Source organism: Platalea leucorodia, assembly GCF_965183815.1.
Source record: "Platalea leucorodia genome assembly, chromosome: 11".
NCBI lineage: Eukaryota > Metazoa > Chordata > Aves > Pelecaniformes > Threskiornithidae > Platalea > Platalea leucorodia.
In genome coordinates, this window is record NC_138833.1 from 8,439,211 (window position 1) to 8,454,404 (window position 15,194).

Below are 15,194 nucleotides of genomic sequence, written 5' to 3' on the forward strand. Positions count from 1 at the left end.
CTTGCAGCAACCTGAGAAGCAGCAGCTTTACACCCGGAGATGCTGGCTCCTTGAGATCTCAGTAAGAGAGACACGCCGACTCTCTAAGATGTCCTTCACAACTCCCTCTGTTACAGCTCACACTACAGGAAGAGGCTGGCATAGAGAATCCTTCGTCCCTTTAGATGCGGAGAACCCTGAGCAGAGTAGCTTCACACAGAACTCCAGCCACACACAGCGTGCCACGCAGACCCCCATCATAGAATTGAAAGAGTGTCCTCACCGTTTTAGGACTTCCCTGCAAGACAGCAATTCTATTCATCATTTCTACTGTCACAGTAAAAGACGTTCGCATGCGGACTTCTTGCTTGCAGGCAGCTGTCTCATCACCCCTGAGTGAGAGCTGAGTTTGTCCTGCTGACCAGGGATTTATGCAGCACAGCACAGCAGAGCACGGCACAGGCGCGTGCCTTCCCAGATTAACGGGACTGTGGATCACTCAGTCCTTGAGCTACAGCGGTCTTCCAGTCAGCATCACTATACCAGCTTGTCCTCTGGACTTACCTTTTTATTGGGGCCTTTGCGGAAGGGACAACTGTAGTCCTCTGCATTTCCCAAGAGCGAATCCTCTCCCTGGTAGTGGTTTTCACCCACCAATTGCCCACCTCCTGGGGCTCCCCCAAATACTTCCCCAAAGGAACGTGTATCCTGTCTTTGTGCCGTCCATCCCCCAAAGCCTTTAGAATCAAAACACTTTGTGCTTGAACGCCTTACAGTTGCCATCTGCAGCTGGAGCTCTTGGGAGAGTTGGACAGGTCACTGCCCCCACCTCACGCCTTTGCAGAGGCCTTTGCACACCCAGGGCCCCTGCTAGGGTAGCCGCCAGTTTCCCCTGACCTCGATCGAACCGGGCCCTGCTGCAGCCAGAAGATCAGGGCTCACAAGACCCATACAGGCCTGCCAGCAAATCCGTGATCCCCACAGTTTTACTGAATGCTCTGTCGGCTGCGTCTCCAAAGCGAGGAAATGGACCCCTTCAACTTCACCTCAGCCAAGGGACAAAATGAGAAAAAAAAGCCTCCCGGCCTTTTGAAAACTTGGACAGAGCTTCCCCAGAAAGAACATCTCCACAAAGACTCTCTCCACACAAGGCATTCAGCTGCTCTCTTTATTTCACTTTTACACACAAGGGTATCCCGGTTTACAACGGTACAGTTTCTAACTGCAGCACAACACAGCGTGAAGCTTTCCAGCTATTCCCTGCCACACTGCCTGCAGTCAAGCAATCCGTTATTACACATGGGGTGACAGTCCTTCTCAAGAGGAATAGGTAAGACGATGCTCAAAGGCAGTCTGCAGGGTAGAAGGAGAAAGGGCAAAAAGGAGGATGCAAATGCTCTAACACAAACCCAGAAAATCATATCGGGACACCTTTCCACTCCCATCAAGAAGCCTCTGAATTCCGGAACAACAAGCATGAGACCAAAGTCAAGGGCCCTTTTCCAAGTTCATCTCGATTCGACCTTCAGACACAGTCCTTTGAAGCACCTCGTGGCGTTTTCATACAGTGCACCCAACGACAATGAACATGTTCTCACAGCTCTGCACGGTTACAGCCTATCCCAACACCGTTAGTGCTGCCATATTTCCAAGGCAATCCCAAGGAGACAGCCCACGCAACCCTCCCCTTATGGGCCAAAGGAAGATCTTGTTGTGCGTTTTGCTGCTCTCCCTCAGAGAACATGAGACTTCTGTATTCAAAGGGTCAACACAGCCTTCTTGCCTGCTGAGCTGCAATTGCGTGCATCGCAACGGCTGGATGTGAGCTACTCCCTGCTTCAGCGGGCAGCCTTTGTGCAGCATAGGCAGACACACAACGGCTGTCCGGACAGACATAATGACCAGGGGGCAAAACACACAGAGCCCACACAGCTCAGACAGACGCATCCCAAACCCACAGAAGAAAGAGCCCCACGCTTGCAACACATTGTAACACGGTACTCACAACTTCCTTGCTTTTCTGACAAGGAACAAGAGCTACGTGCATTTCACTGAGCATGTGATTTGTCTGCCTGACCTTGCCATCGCAACACAGCACAGAATAAAAAAAAAAAAAAAGTGAGGCAAGAACTTAGCCGGGGGCTCCTGGGACTAACCCCACTCTCAAAGCATTTCAGAAATGGCTGCAGCAGAGCTGAAAGATATTATTGCCTGAGAGAGGGAGCCTTTAGGTTTTTTCTTTGTTTGTTTGTTTGTTTGTTTGTTTGTTTGGAGGGGGAGACAACCTTTCTTCTGACTTAGAATTGGAGGGAAATCAGTGACACCAATTGCAAATGCAGATTTAGTCTGGAGGAACCATTGCCCCGTGTTGTAGCCCAGCTCCCTTCCGATCAGGAGGCATGAAGCCTCTGGCTGGGCTGACTCCATGCTAGTTAAAGGAAAGACTATTGAACTCTTCTGCAGAGAGCATGCCGGCGTTGTCTGGTGCCATGTCCTCCGTGGTGATAGGGCCACGGGGGAAATCTCGTTCGCCGTCAGTGTCCCCGCTCGTGCCACAGTGCTGTGGTGGCAGGCTGGGGAGGATGGGCTTCAGGAACTTGAACTCGCTGTTGCCCGAGCCTGTCGTGAGGTTGATCTCGTAGCAATAGGCGTGGGACAGGGTCCCCGCAGCAGCTGAATCAGCCAGGCCGCTCTGCAAGTTGCCAGCGCCGTAAACCACATGCCCACCCTTCAGCTCCTTTCTCTTGCACATCTTGCGAGCGACGAAGGCTGCCGTGGACGTGAGGAAGAGGAGCGAGACACAGACCAATGAAATGATTAAATAGGTTGTCAGGGAGCCGCTGTCATCCTCCGTGGCCAGGCTGCTGTGCGGTAGGCGCATGTCTGAGAAGTCACTGAGCAGCAGTGCGCTCAGCGCCACGGTGGCCGACAGCGGTGGCTGCCCGTTGTCTCGCACCAGGACAACGAGCTTCTGCTTCACGGTGTCTCTCTCTGTCACGGGCCTCCTCAGCCGCACCTCCCCACTCTGCGCACCCACCACAAACAGCCCGGGGTCGGTGGCCCTCAGCAGGTGGTACGAGAGCCACGAGTTCTGCCCCGAGTCGGCATCCACGGCCACCACTTTGGTGATGAGGTACCCTGCCTCAGCCGACATGGGCACCAGCTCGCTGGATGGTGGGCTGCTGTCGTGCGACGGGTACAGCACCAGCGGCGCATTGTCATTCTCATCCACCACGACAAGGCGGACGGTGACGTTGGCACTAAGGCGAGGAGAGCCCGCATCGGAGGCGCTCACCAAGACTTCCATCTGCCTCACCTGCTCATAGTCCAGAGGCCGCAGCACAAACACCTGCCCGTTCTCAGAGTTCACAGAGATGCAGGAGCAGGGAGGCTGCTCTGCGGGGTGGGCTGGTGCCAGGGAATAGGTCACCTTGGCATTGGGCCCCACGTCGGCATCCGCGGCACTGACGGCTCCGACGAGCACCGTGGGGGCATTGTTCTCACGCACATGCATGGTGTACGACGTCTGGTTGAAGACAGGTGCATTGTCATTGACATCGGAGATGTCCACCGTGAAGGTCTGGGTGGTCGTGAGAGGAGGTGACCCCGCGTCTGCTGCTGTGACAGTGAGGATGTACCGTGCCGTCTCCTCCCTGTCCAGAGTGCTCACGGTCACCAGCTCGTAGTAATTCTTATAGGCCGGCCGCAGGGAGAACGACAGCTGGTCTTCAAGGGCACAGGTGATCTTCCCGTTGGCACCGGCATCTCGGTCCCTGACAGTAAAGAGGGCGACCACCGTCCCGGGTAACGCGTTCTCGGGGAGGGGGCTGCTGAAGGAATTGACCACCAGCTCTGGTGCATTGTCATTCACATCCACCACCTCCACCAACACTTTGCAGATTGACGAGAGGCCCCCGCCATCTGTGGCCCGCACGCTGAGCTCGTGATTCTGTGCTGCCTCAAAGTCCAGAGGCTTTGTGACTTTAATTTCACCGCTGGTGGGGTCAAGTGCGAATGCCGAGTGGCTCTGGCCCACTGCTTGGCTGAACTGATAGGTGATGTCCCCGTTGATTCCCACGTCCCGATCGGTTGCCACCACGCTGAGGACCACAGAGCCCTCCGGTGCATTTTCCAAGACCTGACCAACGTACAGCTCCTCTGTGAAGACAGGAGCATTGTCATTTGCATCTAGAATGACAATGTGGATTTGGGTGGTCCCACTCCTCGGCGGAGAGTCTCCATCCACAGCGATGAGACTGAAACCCACCTCCGCCTGCTCCTCTCTGTCTAGCGGCTTTTCCAAGACCAGTTCCACATACTTCTTCCCCTTACTCCGACTCCCAAAGGAGACACTAAAGTACTCGTTGTCGGGAGAGATGCTGTAAGCCTGGATGCTGTTGCTGCCAACATCCAGGTCCCGAGCCCCCTCCAGCGGGAAACGCGAGCCCGGGTTGCTCGTTTCCGGGATCTTAAAAGTGACTCGTTCCTCCGGGAAAACGGGCGAATGGTCGTTGACGTCCTGCACCGCCACCTCGACCCGAAAGAACTGCAGGGGGTTCGCCAGCAGGAGCTCGAAGGGGAGCGTGCAGGTAGCGGACTGCCCGCACAGCTCCTCCCGGTCCAGCCTGTCCGCCACTACGAGGCGGCCGGTGCCGCGGTCTAAGCGAAAGTGCTGCCGGCCGTCGTCCGAGGCCAGGCGGGCGCGGCGAGCCGCGAGCTGCGCCGGGGCCAGCCCCGCGTCCTCCGCCACGTTGGCTACCACGGAGCCGCTCTCCGCCTCCTCGGCTACGGAGTAGCGGAGGGGCTCGGAGCGAGCGTGCGGCAGGGAGAGGAAAGCAGAGAGACAGAGCACTTGCCTTGCGATCGCCATGTCGCGGCGGCGGACAGCCTCCGCCTCGCCGATCGCCCGCGCGGTCCTCCGCCGAAAGCGGCGCCCGGCGGCGGCGCGGCGGCGCGGCGGGGCGGCGGGCGGGCGCCCTCCCTCTCGCCGAGTGCGGCCGGCGGCCCGGAGCGCGGCCGCCGTGGCCCGGCAGCGGATTGCACGGGGCACCGCTCGCCGCCGCTCGCCGCCGCTCGCCGCCGCTGCCCGGCTCGTCTGGGCCGGGCTGCGCTCGGCCGGGCTGGGCTCGGCCGCCTCCCCGCCCGCAGCCGCTCGGCGCCGCCTTGGCCGGGAGCACCACCCTGCGGCCCGCGGCGGCACTGCGCCCGCCGCCGCCCGCTGCCCGCGCTGCCGGCTCGCCCCGGCGCACGGACCCGCGCGCACACCGCGCCGGGGCGGGAAGCGCCGGGAAGGAGCGCCGAGAGCCCTGCGGGGCCGCCGCTCGAGTCCGAGCGCACGGGCGGCGCCGGCAGCTGCCCCGCGTCCTGCCCCGCTCCCCGCTGCCCGGAGCCCGCGGGCAGGCGGGCGCGCTTGGCTGCCGGGACGCCAGTCCGCGCCCTTGGAGAAACACGGCGGCGAGACGAGCACAACCCGTTTCCCACGGCGCCGTGGGGCGGAGGCTCAGCCCGGCGGCACCGAGCCGCGCTCCCCGGTCGAGCAGCCGGGCGAGAGCCTCCGCAGGTAGCAGCCCAGCACGGCACTACGGCTCCTCGGGAATCTCAGGCTGACGACGGGGAACGCAGGCGGCTCCCGGCGAGGCTCAGGCGTGGACGCGCCTGCCGGCCGGCCACTCCGCCGGCTCAACGGCGGGAGGGGCCGTGCGGCCCGCGTTGCCTTCCCTCTCGCCAGCGGGCTGCCAGCTGTACAGCGCTTCTTCGTCTTTGCCTGCCCCCGCCTCAGCGTTGCTTTGCGGGCTGGCCAGGACGGGCCTCAGGAACTGGAATTCCCTCCTCCCCGAGCCGGTGGTCAGGCACGCTTCGTAGCGGTAAGCCGGCGTCAGACTGCCCGTGCCTGCCACGTTCGGCCCGTCGGTAGCGAAGTCGGCATCAGCGTAGCAGCGGGCAGGGGGAGGCGAAAGGCGTGGCCGGAGGCGAGCCTTGCAGAACCCTGCCCCCGAAAAGGCGAGGATGGAGAGGAGGAAGAGTGACGAAACACAGCCCAGGGAGGCGATGAGGTAGGTGGTGAGCAGGTCCTCCTCGCCCGCCGGCGCCTGCTCCTGCTGCCTCCCCGCAGGAGCGTGGTTGAGATGCAGGAAGGCGTCGGAGAAGCCGTCGACCAGGGCGATGCCGAGGGTGGCGGTGGCGGAGCGCGGCGGCTGCCCGCGGTCTCGCACCAGTACGATGAGCCTCTGCCGGGGCGCGTCACGCTCCGCCACGGCCCGCGCCGTGCGCACCTCGCCGCTGTGCAGCCCTACGCGGAACAGCCCCGGCTCCGTCGCCTTCGCCAGCTCGTACGACAGCCACGCGTTCTGCCCCGCGTCCGCGTCCACCGCCACCACCTTGGCCACCAGGTAACCTGCCTGCGCCCAGCGCGGCACCAGCTCGCCCGCCGCCGCGCTGCTGTCGGGGGGCGGGTGCAGCACGACGGGCGCGTTGTCGTTCTCGTCCCGCACCACCACGCGCAGCACCGCCTGGGCGCTGAGCGGCGGCGAGCCGCCGTCGGCAGCGCGCACCGCTACCTCGAAGGCGCGCAGCTCCTCCTAGTCCAGCGGGCGCAGCGCCCGCACGGTTCCGCTCTCCGCGTCTACAGACACGAAGGATGCCGCGGCGGGGGCACCCGGCGTGGGGGCACCCAGCGCGTATCTCACGCGGGCGTTTTTTCCCGCATCGGCGTCCGTGGCGCTCAGGCGGCCCAGGCTTGTCCCCGCGGGTTCGTTTTCGCTCAGCACCATAGTGTAAATGTCCTGGGCGAAGGTGGGCGCGTTGTCGTTCACGTCCAAGAGCCGCACGAGCAGCGTCTTGGACGCCGAGAGCGCGGGGGAGCCCTCGTCGCGGGCCCGCACCGTCACGTTGTACTCCGCCACGTCCTCCCGGTCCAGCGCCTCTGATGTCACCAGCGCGTACGCGTCGGCCGCCAGCGGCGTGATGCTGAAGGGCTGCTCACCCATCAGCTCGCAGCTCGTCCTGCCGTTGGCCCCCGAGTCCCGGTCCCGCACGCTGAAGAGGGCCACCACGGTGTTTGGCGGCGCCGCTTCTGAGAGGGTGCTGGTGAGGGAGGTGACGATCACCTCGGGGGCGTTGTCATTCACGTCCTCCACCAGCACCTCCACCTTGCAGTGTGCGGACAGACCCCCTCCGTCTGTGGCCTGGACGTCTATCTCGTAGGTCTTTGTTTCTTCATAATCCACCGGCTTTTTAAGTCGAATCTGTCCTGTCTCTGGATTTATTTTAAACGTCTGGAGATTTTCCTTTGAATTTTGAACTATGGAATAGCCTATTTCCCCGTTCGTTCCTGAGTCTAAATCGCTAGCTGACACCGCCACCACTGGGGTATCCTCGGAGCTGTTTTCTAATACCCGGACTTTATACAGACTACGGGTAAATACCGGGATGTTGTCATTTGTATCCAGGACTACCACGCGGATTAAGGCTGTACCAGAGCGCGGCGGAGACCCACCATCCACAGCCGTGACCCTGAAAACCACTTCTGCCTGCTGCTCCCGGTCCAGGGCTCGGTCCAACACCAGCTCTGCGTACCTCCTGCCATCACTCCGCCTCCGGGTGTAGATATGGAAATAGTCATTCGAGCTGATACTGTAATGCTGAAGGCTGTTGTTCCCCACATCCGGATCCTGAGCGCTTTCCAACAAAAATCCCGCCTCCGGCATTGCGGTTTCCGGGATCTTTAAAATGATCTCTTTATTTAAGAACACGGGAGCATGATCGTTTATGTCGGTGAGGCTTACCTCAGCTCGGAAGGACTGCAGTGGGCTCTCCAGCAGCACCTCGAAACGCACCAGGCAGGGCTCGCTCTGCCCGCACAGCTCCTCCCGGTCCATCTGCTCTCGCACCACCAAATCCCCGGTGTGTTGGTTCAGCTGGAAATACTGCTTTTCTCCTTCAGGAACGAGCCGAGCCTGTCGAGCCGATAATTCCTCACCAGTCAGTCCCAAATCCTGAGCGATATTCGCCACAAAAGAGCCTCTCTCCGCCTCTTCGGGCACAGAGTACCGGCCGGTTTCTGCTTTCATCCCGGACACGCAGAGGAGCAGGATCAGAGCCACCGCTCGCCCTGGGAGCGGTTCCTCGCTCTTCCTCTGCTCCATTCCCTCCCAGCCTACCGATCTCCTCTCCCTGTGAGCTGGATGGAGCTGCCGATCCAGCCTGCCGACCGCCGAGCAGAGCACCCCGGGGTGGTGCAGCCCCGCGGACCGCCCCGCCCGGCCGAGCCCCGGGGGCGGTGGATCTGGGAGCTGCGCCGAGCCTCCGCGCCTCTGCGGTCAGCAGCGGCACCAGGCGGCCGACCTGCAGAAGGACGCGGAGATTTCCCAGCGCAAAGCCTGCAGGACGGAGAGAAGCCGCCGTCTTTCCCTGTTCCGAGGTCAGGGCACACAGATTTAACTGCCCATACAACCCCGTTCAAAGTATGGCCACCACTTGAATTAGTAATGCTTCTGTTTGCCTTTTATTTGAAAACGAGATTTATCGAAAGCTACTTTTTCTAATGTCCCTTGTACAACAGTTGGAACGGTTTGTGCACAGTGAAGAAATTATTTTTAGGCTTCTTTATGCACAGTGAAGAAATTACTTTTAGGCTGTTCAGCTAAAAAAGCTGTGTATTGTTGCAGGTGTCCAGCATCCAGAGTGAGCTGGTCCATGAGCCATGGCAGCGATTGCCATGTAGTTCCCCGTAGTAATTCTCGAGCGGATTTCTGGAACGGAGCGACATTGTTCCCCCGAGATTGTTCACGACCTCTCAGGTTAGGAGCCCTCGCGAAGAGGCTGAGGGCAGCATCTCTCGGACCTCAGCTTGCCTCAGTAAATCCCCCTCCATCTTGCTCTGGCTTCTGAAAACGGCCTACTTCCAGGTCCCTCTGCTTTCCCCGGCATCAAATCCACTCCAAAGGCACGGATTTATTCCTGAAATGCTGCTCTTGGCGTGGCTATGACAAGTGTCGGCGATGACTGTGACATGTGATCTTCGAGACAGCACACTCACCCGAGGGAGTTCCAAGCAGGTTTTATTGTTTTTCTGTCATCAGGCGTTTGACTCTTAAAAACGCGTGAGTGACAGGAAACATCACATTACTTTATAGATCAACACCGATTAATGAAAGGAAAAGAAAACAGAGAGCTTCTCGACACTCTCTATTCTACAGTGCCTTAAGTTTATTGTAAATGTTTTAGCCTATTTTACTGTAAAACCGCAAACAGGACTTTTAATTCTCTACTGCCTTATACTAACAATTCTGAAATGTTCATTTCAACTTTACATTATGAAAAAAAAAAAAGAATATATGGCTCAAAGTCCACTCTTTACAATATGGAGAACCTGTAAACTTCTGGTCAAATATGTGACATGTGCCAATGTCGGCCGTTTCTAATGTAATCAGCTTCTGCTTATTGTTGAGGAATTCCTCTGCAAGCACCACTTGATTTTGCTTAATATCTATTTGCCCGAGTACTGAACAGACTGCAGAAAATTAAGACATTATTACAGAGCGCTCTCCATAAGAAAAAAAAAAAAAAAAAAAAAAAACAAAAAAACCAGAAAATTTAATGTAGGAACAAATTATCTTGATCTGCTTCCAGTTTTTCCCCTAACATGTAGAAGCAGTAGCACTCTCACAGTCATACATCAAGTCTAGGTGTAATCAACATGCAACACAGTCCTCCTCCATCCGTATCACAATTACAAAATACCTACATGAATAAAGTACTGCTCAAGAGGAGAGTGTTTTTGCTGTCTCACAGAGAAGCCTTGTACCTCCCAGGTACTTTTTTGGTGGGTGTTTGTTCTCTTCGTTTTCTTTTCCCTGTGAGGATTTTAGCCAGTGAGAACAGACATGCTTGTGTTTCTCCTCACTTACTGATGGGTGAGCCAAGGATTTTGATCGGAATTGACATTTAGCTCCATCCCCCTGTTTGCAGGACAAGCTGCTTCCACAGGTCTGGGACCCGTGCCTTCAGCGAGGGGTGCTCTGCCCTGCAAAGAACAGAGTGGAGGTTGTTATTTGGGCATTGAAGGTAAGCAGGCATCAGCGAGAAGCTTAGAGGGCATATCTTACACCACTGCATGGGTGACACCACTCTTTTCTACCCAGAGTCAAAGAGGAGGTTGGACCGGGCGGTGGGTCTCTGACCTGAGTGGGGAAAATCTAAAACCAGAAACCATCCTCCACTGTGGACTTCACAAAGGCATTACTGCAAACCTTTTATGAGTCTGAGGGAGTAATTTAAGATGGTAAGAGGCCAAAATAAAACCACTTTCTCACAAACAGTAAATGTGGTTTAATGTTGACGTATCAAGATGTGTCCTTGTCTCCCCTGAGGCTACTGCGACTGCGGTTCTGAGAACCTGCAGTGAAGTGAGTCCAAGGGGACGTAGAGCTGGATGCAGAGAGCCGCGGTTAGTCAGCGCTTGGGGAGCAGCTGAGCCGTGCCGGATCCTCCTCGGAAGCCCCCGCCAGCGGCCTGAGACCCTCTCTACCCTCTCCTCCCGCCCCAGTGTCTCCTCCACCACCAGCTCAGCAACATCGATAGTCCTTACTGCCAGAGGTGAGCACACTCCCCCCTCCCCGCGCTGCTCCCTCTCCACTCCCCCCATCACCTCGGCCCAGCCAGGTCCCTCACCTGTGCAGCCCAGTCGCCTTCTTCCCCGTGGTTGGCCGCCTCTTGCGAGCACACCGAGCTCCGCTGTTCGCCCGGGCCGGGGGGCAGCCCGGCGGGGAAGCAGGGGAAGAGGGGCCTGAGGAACCGAAACTCTCTGTTGATGGTCCCGGCAGCGAAGCAGATGTCGTACACGTAGCTGCGGGACAGAGAGCCCGCGTCGCTCTCCGTGACAGCCTTCGGGAAGGTGGGCAAGGTCTCTGCCTTGCTCCGCCTGGCCCGCCGAACCTTCACCACCACGGCGGCCACCGCGGTGGCCAGGAACAGCGCCGACACGCAGGCCAGGGAGGCGATGAGGTACAGCGTCAGCGCCCCGTCGGGCTCGGCGGCCGGCGCCTCCTCGCTCACTCGCAAATGGGCGTCGGAGAAGCCGTCGACCAGGGCGATGCCGAGGGTGGCGGTGGCGGAGCGCGGCGGCTGCCCGTGGTCTCGCACCAGTACGACGAGCCTCTGCCGGGGCGCGTCACGCTCCGCCACGGCCCGCGCCGTGCGCACCTCGCCGCTGTGCAGCCCCACGCGGAACAGCCCCGGCTCCGTCGCCTTCGCCAGCTCGTACGACAGCCACGCGTTCTGCCCCGCGTCCGCGTCCACCGCCACCACCTTGGCCACCAGGTAACCTGCCTGCGCCCAGCGCGGCACCAGCTCGCCCGCCGCCGCGCTGCTGTCGGGGGGCGGGTGCAGCACGACGGGCGCGTTGTCGTTCTCGTCCCGCACCACCACGCGCAGCACCGCCTGGGCGCTGAGCGGCGGCGAGCCGCCGTCGGCAGCGCGCACCGCCACCTCGAAGGCGCGCACCTCCTCGTAGTCCAGCGGGCGGAGGATGTAAACGTCTCCGTTTTCAGAGTTGACCGACACGTCGGGCTGCTCCTTGCCCTCCTGCCGCACCAGCGCGTAGTTTACGCGGGCGTTTTTTCCCGCATCGGTGTCCGTGGCGTTCACGCTGCCGATCCGGAGCATGGGGCTGTTGTTCTCCGCGACCGACATGGTGTAAATCTCCTGGGTGAACTCTGGGGGATTGTCGTTTATGTCCGATATCTGCACGAAGATGCTTTCCCGAGAGCTCAGCCGTGTGGTGCCCCAGTCCATGGCTGTGATGGTGATGTTATACTCCGCCATCCTCTCCCTGTCCAGCGCCGCGTTTGTTCTCAGTTCGTAGTAATTATCAAAAGTGGGGGTGAGACTGAAGGGCAAGTCCTCGTCGATCGCGCACTCCGTCCTGCCGTTGTCCCCGGAGTCCCGGTCCCGCACACTGAACAGGGCCACCACGGTCCTGGGCGAGGCATCCTCCGGAATGGAGGCAGTGAGGGAGGTGAGCGCTATCTCCGGGGCGTTGTCATTCACGTCCAGGACCTCCACCTGCACTTTGCAATGCGCAGACAGCCCCCCGCCGTCGGTGGCTTTCACCACCATCTCGTGGTTTTTCGCTTCCTCGAAGTCCAGGTTACCCGCGACCCGTATCTCCCCAGTGGCAGGGTTCAGCTCGAAGAGCTGCCGAGACCGCTCTGATGCCTGGGTGAAGGCGTACCGCACTTTCCCGTAGGACCCTTCGTCGGGATCCGTGGCCGCGACTCTGACCACCAGCTGCTCCGGGGGGCTGTTCTCAGCCAGGCGCACCTCGTAGACCTCCCGACCGAACACCGGGATGTTGTCATTGGCATCCACCACCACGATCCGGACCTGAGCCGTGCCAGACCTGGGTGGCGAGCCCCCGTCTGTGGCGGTGAGGAGTAAATTCAGCTCTCGCTGCTCTTCGCGGTCTAGCTGCCGCTCTAGGACTAGCTCCGCGTATTTTGCTCCACCTTTCCCTGTTCCGAGAGCGAGGGAGAAATGTGAATTGGACCCGAGGCTGTAGTTCTGCAAGCCGTTACTGCCCACGTCCTTGTCCTGGGCGCTTTCCAGAGGGAAACGGGACCCGGGAGATGTCGTTTCGAGAATCTCTAAAACCATCTCCTTCTGCAGGAACACGGGGGAGTTGTCGTTCACGTCACGAACCTCCACCTCCCCTCGGATCAGCTGCAACGGATTTTCAAAGAATATTTTAAAGAAGAGCGTGCAGGTATCGCTCTGCGGACAGATCTCCTCCCGGTCCAGCGACTCCTTTGCCGTCAGGACTCCGGTGTTTTGATTGAGGCGGAAGAGCTGCTCGTTCCCCTCGGACACAACGCGGGCCTTGCGAGCTGCGAGCTGGCTCGGAGCAACCCCCAGGTCCTTTGCAATATTGGCGACAAAGGAGTCCCTCTCCATTTCCTCCGCCAGAGAATAGTGGAGGATTTCGGCCCCGCTCTGGCACACGCAAACGCACAGAATAAACAAGATCACTTGCCTCTTGCTGCCTCCGCTCCGTCCCCCACAGGCCATTACTCTCCAGAAAAGCCATCCACCGTCCTCCGTGGTTCCCAGCATTTCCAAGCAGCGTCCGAGGCAGAGCGGTGTTCCTCAGGAATCCTGGGATAAGGGGATCTGAAAGCCCCCGAGCACCCCGGCTCCGTGCTCCGCCACCCTTCCCGAGCAGCTCACACGGCTTTTTTGTCTCCCTGTGCCTGCAAACCCGTTGCGGGCAGAGGAACCTGCCGGTCCGTGGCCAACATCCCCACCCAGCGTCGCAAGGGGGAATATTTCCTCCGCCTTCTCATTCGGGGCAGACACACTGATGCGGAGTGTGCTGCTTGAATCTGCACTCCCCGTGCTAAACCGAAGCCAAAAAGCGCATTGTAAATGCTCTCCTCGCTTGGAAGCAGGTTCCCTCCCCGCATACAGAGCGCTGCTCTAGGTATCACTTCCCAGCTCGCAACCGCCGACTCTTCATACACAGCTCTTGGTTTTCCTCTGTGTAATGTAGGCATTGCAAGATCTGCCACTTCCACATGCCTCGCGGGATTTTCCTTCTCTTCTCCACTTGTTAATCAGCACAGGACAGTTAGCAAGTGGGGCGGGTCAGAGAAGCACCGCTATTGAACATGAGAGCTGGTGCCAGGGGAAGGTCCCGAAAGCAAATGCTTCATCATCACCCCAGCTCACCATCACACTAGAATTATAATGCTGTTCTAGGACACATCATCCTAATGCTATTTTCTTCACGTTGTATATCACACCTCGCCCAAAGGACGCACAACCTTAACGCTTTTCTGTGTGAAAAGCGTTTTTCTCCTTAATTGACAGGAGCATCCTCCCTCGCCTGCTGACCCCTGCACCCATGATAAGGTGTGTCACAGTATAACACATTCGTGAAAAATGTCCCCAGCCGTACACAAACATCGAAATGCTGCAAACTTTTTTCATGTTTTGGAGGTATACAGCGCTTTAGCTGCTCTAATGTTGCCACAAAGGCTTAGAAATACTTTAAACGTCCCTGTACTCAGAGGTCAAGCCTGAACGCCTGTACCTGTGTAAGGATATACGGCCAATAGCTATTTAATACAAAAAGTAAGGAAACAAACTGGTGAGCTCATAAATTAAACTCCCAGATACACAAACGCTAAAGAGCAGGAGCTAACAGAGACAACAGCAAAGACCAGGGCTCTAACGACGCTGATCGATGGGCCATTAAAGGAACCATTCAAGTGTAAACTCCAAGAGGTCCAACCATAAACTCTGTAAACGATAAGGAAAAAAAAATATTATCATGGATTATCAGAAAGGGTCTCATAGGAAAGAGCAAACTGACTACGAGATGTTTGGGGGGGGTGTCTAGGAATATGCAAAGCTTATTATGGGACGATTAGAGGCAGGATCAAACTCCGTAAAAGGGAGAGGTCAAGAGTGGACCCGGGAGGAACAACCGTGGGGAAATGGAGGTGGGAGGGGAGAGCGAGGGTTCCTGAGCACGGCCTGGTAGTGCGAGCCAGGATCCACGCCGGAGACCGGATAAAACCCCCAGGGTAAGGCACTCATCGCCGGCCCTGAGGATCGACTCCGCGACTGCTCCTGCGGACCCAGCGCCGAGCTCCGGCAAAAGCACACGCAATGTACTGGAGATGCGCACAGCTGCCCCCAAGAGCAGTCTTCCTCTTACAGAATACAAAAATGGAAGAGAAAACAAAATACAGCTTGCACTACATATTTTTGAGTCAAGCAATTTTAATCCAGCTTTTACTATAAAAGGAACCACGCTAATTTTTTATATAGAAAGTATCCTAACTTTCTTGGTTTTGACACCTTTCCTTTAATTTTCTAGCTGTTTTCTCCTTATTTTTGTTTGCTAAAACGGCTGACACTGTGAAACAATACTCACCAGGATAAATCCTAGAAATTCGCTGATGCCTTCATTTGTTTTAAAACAAAAAATTCGTGACTGTATCAGTAGGAGAAAGTAACAACCAGGGTTGACTTTAGGATTCTCCAGAATTTTAGCTCCTAGAGGACCTTGCACGGATACAGCCATTTTTTGTGATTTCCTCTTATCGCCCTTTGACTTGGAAGCGTGATAGGCCAGGTCAGCTCTTTCTTCTTTTCTTCCCTTGCAGGGACGTGTCCATCTCTCGAGTTGTTTACATCAAACACAGACGTTT

The 15,194-nt window shown here is 57.8% G+C and overlaps 2 protein-coding genes across 2 annotated transcripts; both read right to left on the minus strand.

Annotated features, from left to right (window-relative positions):
• Positions 1-2,407: 2,407 nt before the first annotated feature.
• On the minus strand, positions 2,408-4,864 carry LOC309596073 (protocadherin beta-15-like; the record flags this gene model as incomplete). Its single annotated transcript, XM_082323819.1, has 1 exon — positions 2,408-4,864. Exon 1 carries the CDS (start codon positions 4,847-4,849, stop codon positions 2,408-2,410), a length of 2,442 nt encoding a protein of 813 aa, XP_082179945.1. The 5' UTR covers positions 4,850-4,864.
• Positions 4,865-5,720: 856 nt separating this feature from the next.
• LOC309596203 (uncharacterized protein) lies at positions 5,721-13,089 on the minus strand (the record flags this gene model as incomplete). Its single annotated transcript, XM_082324046.1, is given in 4 exon segments — positions 5,721-6,557; positions 6,561-8,181; positions 9,888-10,003; positions 10,651-13,089. Coding segments are annotated over 4 exon segments (5,013 nt in total), but the record flags the coding sequence as incomplete, so codon positions are not given.
• Positions 13,090-15,194: the final 2,105 nt, after the last annotated feature.